General features: G+C 56.0%; 1 protein-coding gene across 1 annotated transcript; it reads right to left on the bottom strand.

Annotated features, from left to right (window-relative positions):
- Positions 1–804: 804 nt before the first annotated feature.
- CALM3 (calmodulin 3) lies at positions 805–10,633 on the bottom strand. Its single transcript, XM_026715326.2, has 6 exons — positions 10,449–10,633; positions 5,541–5,571; positions 4,378–4,521; positions 3,501–3,607; positions 3,244–3,379; positions 805–2,500 (listed from the first exon to the last, which is right to left on the bottom strand). The coding sequence occupies exons 1-6, from the start codon at positions 10,449–10,451 to the stop codon at positions 2,472–2,474; spliced, it is 450 nt and encodes a 149-aa protein (XP_026571111.1). The 5' UTR covers positions 10,452–10,633; the 3' UTR covers positions 805–2,471.
- Positions 10,634–11,909: the final 1,276 nt, after the last annotated feature.

The following is an 11,909-nucleotide window of genomic DNA, read 5'->3' as shown; positions in this document are numbered from 1 at the left end:
CTTCTCCCCCACATGGAATGGCCGCTGCTGGGCTCGGTGTTTTGTCTGCTTGGTTTTTATAGGCGTTGTGGTTAGCTGGCAGCAGGTGCGGACGGCTGAGGAGAGTGAGGACTCAGATGGGGGGCCAGGACCATTAAGGAGTGGACTGCCGCCTTCAGAGATTGTGGGGGCTGGCAGCAGCGATGAGGTTCCCAAGGAGCCTGTGCCAAGTGCGCATGTGTGCAGGATTGCTTGTAGGAAAGAGCAGTTGCAAGGGTGACTCGGGAGTAAGGCTGCAAGGTGATAGCCCCTCCTTGAAGAAGATAAAAGCCAGCTGTGAACGTTCTTTACAGGAAGCAAAGACGTTTTGAAGCTCAGCCTCGTGGACATTCCAGTTGGTATTTGAAGACTCTTGTGTTGTAAAACTATTTCTTTTCTGTTGTTTTTTGGCAGCCTTGCCAAAACTTGGCAAGGCTCTTTCTTGTCGGAGCTACTTAGTTGGAAGCAGCCTTTTATCTGTGAAGAAACAGCATCCATAGAGGAAACATTAAAAGGTTGTGCTGCTGCCTTTGTCTTGTGTTTTCTCTCTTGGAACCAGGTTTGGGTCAGAACAATAGGTCTGTGCTGCTTTAGCTAGCGCTTTTTTAACATTCTCCCACGTTTGGGGACCCCCTGGTCTACGCTGCCAGCCAACACAACGGCGGGACCTTGGCAGCACCTTCAGAGTAACTTCCGCTCACTGGAAACCTCCTCTGGGTTCAAGACCAAGCGGGCTTCCCAGGAGGCAGGCCAACCAGCCGCCGCTTCAAAGCAACACCAGCCACGTCAGGTAGTCACTGCATTTTATTGGAAAACATTGATATAATTTTTTTAAAATTTTTATTTTTTTAATCTTCACAGCTTGAACTGAACAAACGCCGCCTGCTTTCAAAAGACATTCTGGCTCAACCTTCCCCACTCTCTCCAGCAAGGCCCCCCTCCACGGACATGTCGGCGGAGCGCAAAATTCTCCCCGTCCAGATACGGGACACAAGAGTCTGCTTCTCGTTTCAATGGCCTCGCCCGGAAGAAGAAGAAAAAAAAGAGAGAAAAAAAGCTCCCCAAAGATTACTTTCCTCCCCCCAATTGGATTTCAAAAAAAAAAAACCAAAAACACCAAAATCAACCCTGTCCCCCCCCGCACCCCGAAGAAAGGGGAGGGGGAAAAAAAGAGAGAAGCGAAGTTTGCAGCTCATGCCGTTTGCCGCCAGGAGGGGGAGGGCAGGAAGAGCGGGGAGGGAGGGGGGCAAAAGGGGGAGAGGGCGGAGGGAGAAAGCCACAGCTAAGAGCACAGACACCGAAGCCGAGAAGGTGCGCTTAAAGCCGCCAGCCACGACAGAAGAAATTAAAAAAAGCACTGGCGGAGGAGAGGAAAACGGGGCGCTCGCTCGGGCGCAGTTGGCATTCGCTCGGCCGAGGCTTCCCTCTTTTATTGCGGTGTCGCCCCTCCCCTTCCAACACCTTCTTCCCCCCACAATCTCCCCAAAGCTGCCAATCAAAAGCCTCTGCCGCTCGTGGGGCGCATCCCCCATCGCCTCAGGTTATGTACATAGCAGCTCGGATGTCGGACACCACGCGCAGGAAACCATAAAGGACATTTACAATTGTTTCTTTTTTTTTACAGGGTTGAGAACAAAGAGACGGGGAGCGTGTGGCGGGGGTGGTTTTGTGAAAAAGCGCCAATCGGGACAGTGCTGGGGACCCTCACGTTCTTTCCCCCCTCCCCTCGCTTCGATCCGCCTCTCCCCTCCAGGTCGTGCCGATGGGATCCGCTTTCCGCCACGGACATCCGGGCGGTGGGGGAGTCCGCCCCTCCCGCCCACAAAATGAAGGGGGAAGACAAAAATAAAACCCCCTCCCCATTTTCTTGCTTGCACGCCCGGTGTTCCTTGAGGGCAAGACCCTCCTCGGCGGTGACGGCCAGGTCCAACGCGCGCCAACGGCAGTGCCCGGACACATGCAACAGGACTGGGGACGGGTGGGGGAAAAAAAAGAAAGGTTTGTGCACTCTCTCCACCCCTTCGTGGTGGTGTGGTGTGGTGTGGTGTGGTGTGGTGTGTATGTGTGTATGGAGGGGGTGTTCTCGAAAGGAATCTGCACCCTGAGATATGGGGCCAGCTCTGACGACAGAAACGAAGACATCCAGAAGGGCTGAGAGGGGCTCAGGGGACCGTGGGAAGGGGAGGAGGAAGGAGGGGAGGAGGAAGGGAGGGAGGGCGAAAAAGAGGGAGGGAGGGAGGGAGAGAGAGATGAGTGCAATCATGCAGCTTGGGAAGGTTTTTCTTTTTTTGTTTCCTTTTTTTTTTTTCCAACTTTTTAACTGCTTGGTCAGATTTTTTCGACAGCCGATTTGTTTGCTTAGAGAACCAGGTTGCTTAAGTAGAGAGAGTGAGTGTGGGAGAAAAGTTATCGAAGGAGAAAACGGGCCTTGCCAGCCACTCCGTCTGCGGGCTTCATTTTGCGGTCATCATCTGCACAAACTCTGCAAGAGACACGGAAGAAAGCAAGACATGGTGAGCGCACACCCCCCGCTTTTAAGGCCTCGTGGATGTCCCCGCGGCAGGCTTTGCTCCCCTCTCACTTAATGCCCAGGGACGCCACTGACCGCCCTTTAACTTGGTTTAAGTGTGTGGCTGAAGACAAAAGGAACCAACTGCACCCAGAGGGAAATAAAAACCCACTTCTGTCTCTCCTGTCCTCCCTGGTGTCCCCCGTCACCACCATCCTCCACAGCTCTCTTTTCCTGATCAACGAGAAGGTAGACTCCTAGGGCTGGAAGGGACCTTGGAGGTCTTCTAGTCCAGCCCCCTGGCTCAAGACTGGAGGTCTTTATCCCATCCTGGGCAAACGGTTGTCCTGTCTGTTTGTGAAAACCTCCTCCGGTGATGGAGCAACCACAAGATCAGAGGCACCTTTGAGTGTTTCAGGTTGCAGACCCCTGATCTGCACTGTGGAGTATATGGGTTGTGTTCTAGCAGAGGCCTGGCCGACCATGGCCGCTTTAAGACGGGTGGGACTTCAGCTCCCAGAATTCCCCAGCCAATTGGCTAGGGAATTCTGGGAGTTGAAGTCCACCTGTCTTAAAACGGCCACGGTTGAACATCCCTGTTCACGGTTGTGGTTCTCCAACCCATTCAGAGGCCTTACCGACCTGCAGAGAAACCCCACCCACCTGGGGGACTTGAGAAGCAACTCCCCCAACCCACCAGGACCCCTTTTACCAACCTTCATAGTTGACCTGCCCGTCTCCGTCAATATCGGCTTCCCGGATCATCTCGTCCACTTCTTCATCCGTCAGCTTCTCACCAAGGTTCGTCATCACGTGGCGCAACTCGGCAGCGCTGATGTAGCCGTTCCCATCCTGGGAGGAGAGAAGCTTCCGTCAGGCTGTGGGGGTGAGGGTGGCGGCAGGGCCCAGGCTGGCAGAAGTTCCCACTCCACCCGCCTCCCTGCCCACTTCCCAGGCAGATTCCCGGCTTCACCTTGTCAAACACCCGGAAGGCTTCCCGGATCTCCTCCTCGCTGTCAGTGTCCTTCATCTTCCTCGCCATCATGGTGAGGAATTCAGGGAAGTCGATGGTGCCATTGCCTGAAAGGGAGCAATGGGCGTGGTGAGACCGAGCGGGCGGCTGTGGGCAGCCCCCCGTCTGGACTACTGCCCTTTCCCAAGAGGCTTTGCAAACTCCCCCCTTGACCAGCGGTCTCCTCCTCCTGATTGGCGAGACCACTTGTGTCCCTTGTCCCATAGAGCCTCACTCAGTTGCAATGAAACGAGAGAGATACTGGAGCAAGGGTCCTCGGGCCAAGGACCGGTACCGGTCTGTGGCCTGTTAGGAACTGGGCCGCACACCTGGAGGTGGCTGACAGGTGAGCAAGCAAAGCTTCATCTGTATTGGCCCAATGGGGCTCAGAGGTGAGCTGCCGCCGCTTCGCACCGGTTCAAATGAACCGGTAGTTAAGATTCTGAGCAGTTCGGCGAACCAGCAAATCTCACCACTGGCTGGTCCTGCCCCTTTTCTGCGGGCATTTGGGGGGGCATTTTCCGGCCAAAAACAGCCTGAAAACCCCCAAAACAGCTAAAAAACAGCCCCCCAAATGGGTGGAGCAGGACCTGGGTGGGATTAACCCTAACCGGCTGACTCCTACCTCTGCCTTTCAGGTGAGTGGCCAGGAGGCAGGGCCTGGGTGTCATGAGTGATGTCCCCCCACCCAGTCACATGACCAACCGGCCACACCTACCCAGCCAGAGAACCGGCTCTTCCGTTATGCCGATCCCACCACCGATGGGGCTCTTGATAGAATGCGACCCCGTTTACTGCTGGAGTGGGTTTTTTTGGAGGGGGGAGGGCTGTCACTCACCATCCGCATCCACCTCGTTAATCATGTCTTGCAGTTCGGCCTCGGTGGGGTTCTGCCCCAGAGACCTCATCACGGTGCCCAGCTCCTTGGTGGTGATGGTGCCATCGCCGTCCTTGTCAAAGAGGGAGAAGGCCTCCTTGAATTCTGCAGGGGGGAGAAGAAAACGGGGCTCTCAAAACCGGTGGTGTAGGAAACCCGGCAGGGCTTTACCCCAAAAGGGCTCAAGGAGGAGGAAAAAGGGAAGAGAGGTGGGGAATCTCGGGGTGCCCACATCCTTCCCACTGTCCCCCTTTTCTGTTTTCTGAGCAGCCCTGAGCCCCAACCCCCGCCCCCATGAATGTGGAAGGACCACAGACTAACAAAGCCAAGCGGAGTTTGTGAAAAAGGAGCTGCCTAAAATAAGGATGTAAGAATATAAATCCTTCCATGCCTCACTGTGGTCAACTCGTAAAACATTCCTATGCCCGTTTTAGTAGTTGCCACAAAAAAGGGAAGGGGGGGGGAAGCGAGACTACATTCCAACTCTTCTCTTTAAAAGATTGTAACTAAACTTCCAGAGCTTTTGCCGCCCTCAATATATTTCATTGGAGAACGTGAATGAGGACAGTCAGCCCGTGAAGGTGCTCAACTGGAGAATCTGACTTATGACACACCCGGGGGTGAGTGGGGGGGGGGGGAAACAGGGTCACAGGGGACTGTAAATGACGTAGGGCAGAGTTGGCTTCATAAAGGGCAGGGCCAGGAGGTCGCCTCTAAGGAATCCTTGGAAGGTTTTTGAAGTTTGGCTCGGGAATCATTGTTTAATTAGAGTGATTCCTGGAATCCTGACAACTGTCCTGTCCCAGCTGAAGAAGCTTCCTGGAAAAGCGAAACGTCTTCAAAAGAAAAGATAAAAACAAGAAAGTCCCAGTTGCCTCCTGAAAAAAAAAAAAAAAAAAACACCACCTTTGGGACAACCATCACCTGGAGGAATGAGAATCTCTGCAGACTTTAAGCTGCCTAAAAGTCCCTGGACTTTCCAGAAATAAGTTTAAAGACCTGCCTCTCAGTGTGTGTTTGCTGAGTAAGTCTGTTTGTGGCTCTTCAACAACTGGGGTGGGTGGGTGTTATTAATCCCGTTCATGCTCCGGGTGGTGTGTGTGCGTGCGTGTGTGTAAACTCACCTGCAATTTGTTCTTCAGTCAGCTGGTCAGCCTGCAAGCAGAAAACAGAAGTTAAGCGCTACGGCTCATCCCTCCCTCTGTCCACCTTGGAATCTTTTTGCCAAAAAATAACTGGGCGGGGAAGCATCAGTTGCAAGTGATATTTTCCATGCCCCCCAAAAAGATAATTGAGGTCCCTCCAAATTTTGGGAGGGCTCTGAATCCAGATCTTCAGTGCTGCGCTGTAGAAATCCCAAAATACCGCCTCTCTGAAGATGCAGCAAATCACACAGGGCAGAGGTCCCCAAACGTGGCACCTTTGTGGATGTCAACTCCTAGTATTCTCCGGCTTGTGGAAATTGAAGTCCGCAAGTCTTAAAGGTGCCAAGTTTGGGGACCCCTGACACAAAGGTTGAATGGGGTCCTTCAAGGCTCCCTGCCAGCCGTTGCATGTCCTGCCTTCTACCATTCTTGCTCAAGGTGCGATTGGTCCCATCACAGCGACAACTGGGGACAAGACTCTCCGCCAGGGGACCCATCGCTCGCTGCAGGCGTCTGGCTCAGGCCTGCTTCCAGGAGACCCCACCCTGTCCTTATCATCCTTCCTGTGCTGAAGGGCCATCCTCAGGGCTCTTCACTGCAGCCACAAGCAACTCTCCAGGAGCGGAAGGGCGGGCAGCCGTGTTGGAGCAAGGGGTCAGCGCTCCAAGCAACACACCCATAGAAAGCAGAACTACCAGGCAGGCAGATTCATCAAAGAGCACTTTATTGGATACATCATATTGGCATAACTGGCAAAAGTTCCTGAGGCTTGCAGCTAATTAAACAGTAAAAAGTTTCCCCTTCCTCCCAAGTCACCGGTCACGCTGTCCAATCAAGATGCTGGACGGTTGCTTGGTTACTTCACTCCTCCCCTGGCCAGCTACCTGTCAGAATGTCCTTGGTTCCCACAGGAAAACTTTGTTTTGGCTACAAAACCCCCATCTAGCTATTTTTTCCCACCTCTTTCTGTTTTGTGGCAACCCTGAAGCCACCAAGATGGCCTCAGCCATGGTCACTTCAGGGCTGACACAAGATGGAAGAGCCTCATTCAGACAACTCCAACTGTCCTTAGGGGTTGGAGACCACCATATAAATTAAAGGCGTGCCCCTCCCTCGCTTGGCTCCGGACAAGGGACTCACAACCTCTCCTGCCTCTTCTCTGCTCTTAAAGAAAGCCGTGAGATTCCTTCTGGAGCTCTCGCTAATCCAGCCCGCGTGAGGCAAGAGTCAGGACCAGACACACCGCAAGAGCTGCCCACAAAGGCGGCTGATTCATGCTGGAGAGCACCACAAAACCCAGTTTGACAACTTGATTTCTGGAATTTATTCCCAACAGAGGCGGGTGATGATGGCCGAAAGCCCGTTCAGGGCAACAGGCATGTCTCAGACCGCCAGGTATCATTCATCTCGCCCGTTTTGCGCATCAAAAGGCCCGCTGGTTCTTCACGCTGACACGGCAGGTCCTTTTTAACTCCCGGTGGGTGGGTGGACGGGTGGCTTGTCTGAAGCAATCCTGGCTACCGTGAGAAACAGGATGCTGGACCTTGCAGTGAGTCAGCAGTTCCCGTCTGGCCCTGTGGAGAAGCTTTGCCGATCCCAAGCGTGGCCAGATCAGATTCAAAACCTACAAGCCACACGGCGCTTGCTTGACTTAAAACCAGAAATATCCCGAGCTCCCGTCGCATCTACGGAGTCCTCACGGCACGGGAACGCCGAGCGCAGCCGTCCTGCACCAGCGACAAACCACCATTGAGACTTCCCAAGTTTGCTCAATGTCATTTTGGGGGGGACGGGGGAACGGGACCACCCGGGCTGGGCTTCCCAAAGACGTCGCCTGGATGGACGGTGGATGCAAAACGGCTCTTCCGTCTAGGATTCCTTTTGTCTTTCTGTAAAGGCAAGTTCTCCAATGACAAGGAGGTTTGTTTGCCAGGCTGGATTTTGGGGCAAGCAATCCCAGCTTCTGGGCGAAGGCCAGCCGTGACCGGGGCTCAAGAGGACACGGTGGGAGCTTCCCCAGGGGACCATGGGGCAGCTGCTACCCAGGGCTGGGGCAACCCGATGGACCTGTGGGATTCTGGGAGCTGAAGTCCATAGGAGGCTAAGCTGCCAGAGGTGCCCAGCCCTGTCCCAGCCCAACCCGCCTCCAAAATCCACGCCGTGACTAGAGCACCGCTGGGGCTCCCAGGGTGAAGCAGAGGCGCTGACCAACAGCCATCAAGCAGAGTCTCCCCCCCCCCCCGTCAAAAAACTCCATCTGAGTGTCTCTCTCCCACTGCTGGTAGTCCTTGACTTACGACCAGAATGGAGCCCACTGTTTATGTCACGGAGACATCTGCCCACTTTCTTGCCATGGGTGTTAAGCGAATCCCTGCAGCTAAGTTGGTGACACGGCTGTTAAGGGACTTCCTGGCTTCCTCGCTGACTTCGCTCGCCAGGTCGCAAAGGGGATCGCGGAACCGCAAGGCGCTACAACCGTCATAATGCGAGTCAATTGCCAAGCGCCTGAATTTTAACCATGCAGCCATGGGGATGCCGCAACAGCGTTAAGTGTGGGAAAAAAGACCATATATCGCTTTTCTCCTGGCCGTTGTCATTTTGAACCGTCTTTAAATGAACTGTTGTAAGTCGAGGGCTACCTGTATTAAAGGAGGTGGGGGGGGAAGAAAGAGGGGTTTAGCCCCAGAGACCGGAGGGGATCCAGAGGGAGGAAGCGAGGATGATGAAGCACTTCTGATGGAGCAAAAGGGGGGGAGGCTGGGGAGAAGCCCCCCCCCCCAAGGACCACAAAAGGCCTGAGCTGCTGCTGGCTTCACAGCCCACCCTCAATTTCAAACCCACTCCTCTTCCTGCTGTCACAGCTATGCTTCCTGGATCCAGAATGAGGCAAGAAAATCACTATCCCCCACCCCCCCCGGAAGCCACCAGCCATTAATCCCACTCCCTGCCCCCTCAAATCCCCTCGGATCGCGGCACAGATTTGCCCTGCAGAAACTGCCCGTCGCAACTCAAGGCAGCCTTTTGAGGGGGCTTTGCGGCAAAGATGCTTTCCGAGGACAACCGGTGCCGAGGAAGCAGAGAACCTGAGCCGGTGGGCTGGGCTGGTCCGCGCAGAGGGTCCAAAGAGGAGGCTGGCCAGCCGCTTTCCGTTTGGGAAAGGGACGAGGGGGGGGGGCACTTCAGCAGAGGATCTGAAGAATCCCAACGCGTCATCCAGGCGCCGGAAGCTGCAGTGGGGAGCGGGAAACACCCCCCCAGGAACAAGGAGGCCTCCGTGGCCTTCTGCAACCCGCAAAGCCTCAGCGCCAAATCAAATCTGCCGTGTGTGTGTGTATCTTCCGCGCAGGTGAAGAAGAAGGGCGAACGAAGTTTCCAAGTCCAGGTGTCTCTACCTTGTCCTCATTGGTGCTTTTCAGCAGCCCAGCCCAGCCCAGCCGCCCTTCCTTCCTCCAGAGCTTCGGCTCACCCAAATCAACCCTTCATAGTCGCCCCTGGCAGAAGTTTGTGGCCCCAGACAAGACGGGCGACGGCTCCTCTGCAGCGGGTTGCAAAAAAAAAACCCCCGCCGTCTTTCGCTCTCTCCCGGACAGGGGTGGCGTGAGCCGCTTTCCGACCAGAGCCCGTTCCCGCTGCTATTTCCGCTGGAGTCAGAGGCGACCCAAGGCGGCATTTCCTTCTTTAGGCAAATCCTCGGATGCTGCAGAGGACCAGCCTGATGCCACAGCCGGGAGGGCCTTGGATACATTTCCCCCTTGCAGACAGGGTGCCCGCAGCTCTGCCCCCGGAACCCCCTCCGAATAGCAGCCATGTGACCGGCACCAGCAGGGAGGTGTCCCCCCTTCACCCCCATTGCAGGGAGAGACAAATTGCAACCCCCTCCCTTTTTGGTTTTGCACCGTTTTCGGATGATGGCGTCTGTATCTTTCAGGATGCTCAGAACTGAAGTGTTGCCCGCCCCCTGAAAAGATACGCTTTCCCCCAACCCATCTTCTCCAATGCTTGCTGTCTGTTCGGTCCCCCTAAACGTCTGTCTGGAGCTCCCTCCCCTCCCCTCCAAGATGAGCCCCTCCCTGGTCCCCAAAAGCAGACTGGAAGAACCCTCCCCCCCCCCCAAAGAGAAATGCCTGGCCTTGCTCCAAGCATCCCCAGGCAGGCCCCGTCCCAGAGGGATGCTGCCCTGCAAGGAGCCAGCCAGGGGCTCCAGCCCCAGGGCAGCCCTCCCCAATTAGCCCACCTGCCCAGCACCCCCCTTTCTCCTCTGCCACTCAACCCACCAAGCCCCCCATAGCCCCTCTCTTATAACCCCCACGCACAGCCAAACTCCCCCCACCGCACAAGACTGAGGGGGTCTGGCACCCCCATGCTCCCCCTCCCCAATTCACGTTGCGTCAGCCCCAGGGCCTCTTCGCCCCGCCCATAAGCCCCCCGCAACGCTCCTCCGAGGCGACCCCCTCCTCCTCCTCCTCCTCCCGCATCTCTTCTACTGCATTGGGATACGAGCCCCCCTCACTGGGAACTGGCCTCATGCGCTGACCCCCCTCCCCTCAATTGGGGCCACTGCCCCCCTCCCCTCCCCACCATTAATGGGCCTGACCCGACCCGCAACAAGGGGAGGGGTCGTTTTCTTCGCCCCCACCCCACCCCGCCCCACCCCCACGGAAGCGTCTCCCCATCTTATGACTCTCCACCCCCCTCCCCCCACCGGCCCAAATAACCCGGCAATAACCCTGTGTGGGGGGGTTAGGACTACAAGACCCATCCGCCGCAGCTTCCAGCCGGGAAGCATGGGCCTTGTAGTCCGTCCGTCCGTCCGTTTCAAACACCCCACCCCCCCCCCCCAATATTCCCTTCCCGGAAAGGCGACGGAAGCCGCGCTGTCCCCCTCACCATTGTCGGATCCGGCTCGGCGAGGCGGCGTCAGCGGCGTCCGGAGGCTTCGAAGGCAGCAACGGCGTCGCGAGGGAGGCAGGAGGCGCACCAGCCGGGGACGCACCGAGGGCCGCTTCACGGAGCCTCACTGCGCGCGCCGGATCCCTCCGCCAACGGCCGCCTCCGGGCCTCGCCCCGACGCCCCGCCCCGCGGTCGACGCCGCGCCCAATCCGCTCTTGCCCCTTGAGGGAGGCCCCGCCCGCCTCCTCCCTGCGGGCGGGGAGAGGACCTGAGGGGACTACTTTCCTCCCTTCGCTGTCTCCTCGCGCTTCTTTCCCCCGTCCCGTCCCGCCCCTCCCCTGCCGCCGCCTGTCGGCGGAAGGACACAGGATGAGGAGCTCGCGATTGTTTCGCGCCTTCCCATTGGCCGCGGGAGGAGGCGCAGGATGAGACTCCCGCGGCCATTGGTCGCCTCTCACCTGCAATGCGTCAAAATTGGAGCGGGCCATGTGGAGGAGGGAAAAAGGGGGACGGAGGGAGGAACCAAGGGGAAGGGTGTGGGTGGAGGAGCGGGAGAGCCCAAGAGGCTGCGTTTGGAGGCGTGTTTGGTTTAGTAAAGGAAAAATAATAATATTTCACTGTTTTTTAAAAAAATGGTATAGCCCTCCCCCTCCCGGGCACGAATAGATCGCTCTAGAAATAGGGGCGTGGTCCCACTGGCCACTGAGCCGGATAGCCCCGCCTTCTTTCAAAGAGGTGACATGACAATCAAAATGGGCCACGCCCTCCTTTGGTCACGCCCACTCGTTGCAGGCCCGCTTTCCTTCCATAGATTTGGATCAGGCCAATCTTGGCCACTTTAAGACTTGTGGACTTCAACTCCCAGAATTCCTCCTCCTCTCATGTTAGCTCAGGAATTCTGGGAGTTGAAGTCCACAAGTCTTAAACTTGCCAAGTTTGAAGACCCTTGGGATAGATGATAGATAGATAGATAGGTAAATAGGTAGGTAGGTATTGAGAGAGAGAGATGATAGGTAGGTAGGTTGGTGATAGATAGATAGATAGATAGATAGATAGATCGATCGATCGATTTGAAGGCCCTTGCTCTAATACTTACCTTCTACAGCAGTCCCTGTGAATAAAACAGCTTGTCAGGATTCCAGCACTTAACCCCATTTAAATCCTGAGTCTCAAGCCTCACTTGCACCTGGATTTGTCCACTGAGAAGTTGAAGTGTTGGATGCTCCAGCGTTCAGCTCTAGGATGATCGTTCCAACCCAGGGGGGCTTCACTGTCCTGTTCCTTGATTTGGCGAGCACCTGGTCTCTCTATTGAGCTCACCGGCCTCCGTACCTGAGAATCGCTGGTTCCTGCCCCACCAGCTTCCTTCCTTCTTTCCAAAAATGGGTGCTTGGCAAGCATCACCCCAATTCCTGCCCCCAGCGCAATTTCATCACCCCCCCCTTCCCCCGCCTGTC

This window comes from Pseudonaja textilis, chromosome 10 (assembly GCF_049901715.1).
Source record: "Pseudonaja textilis isolate UNSWEBS1 chromosome 10, rPseTex1.2, whole genome shotgun sequence".
Classification (NCBI taxonomy): Eukaryota; Metazoa; Chordata; class Lepidosauria; order Squamata; family Elapidae; genus Pseudonaja; species Pseudonaja textilis.
This window is presented reverse-complemented; position numbering and strand designations above follow the sequence as displayed.

Coding starts and splice junctions, on each gene's coding strand:
- CALM3 (XM_026715326.2), bottom strand. Junction 3,608..4,377: donor TAACGAGGTGGATGCGGATG/GTGAGTGACAGC, acceptor GCTCCCTTTCAG/GCAATGGCACCATCGACTTC. Junction 3,380..3,500: donor CCTTCCGGGTGTTTGACAAG/GTGAAGCCGGGA, acceptor CTCTCCTCCCAG/GATGGGAACGGCTACATCAG.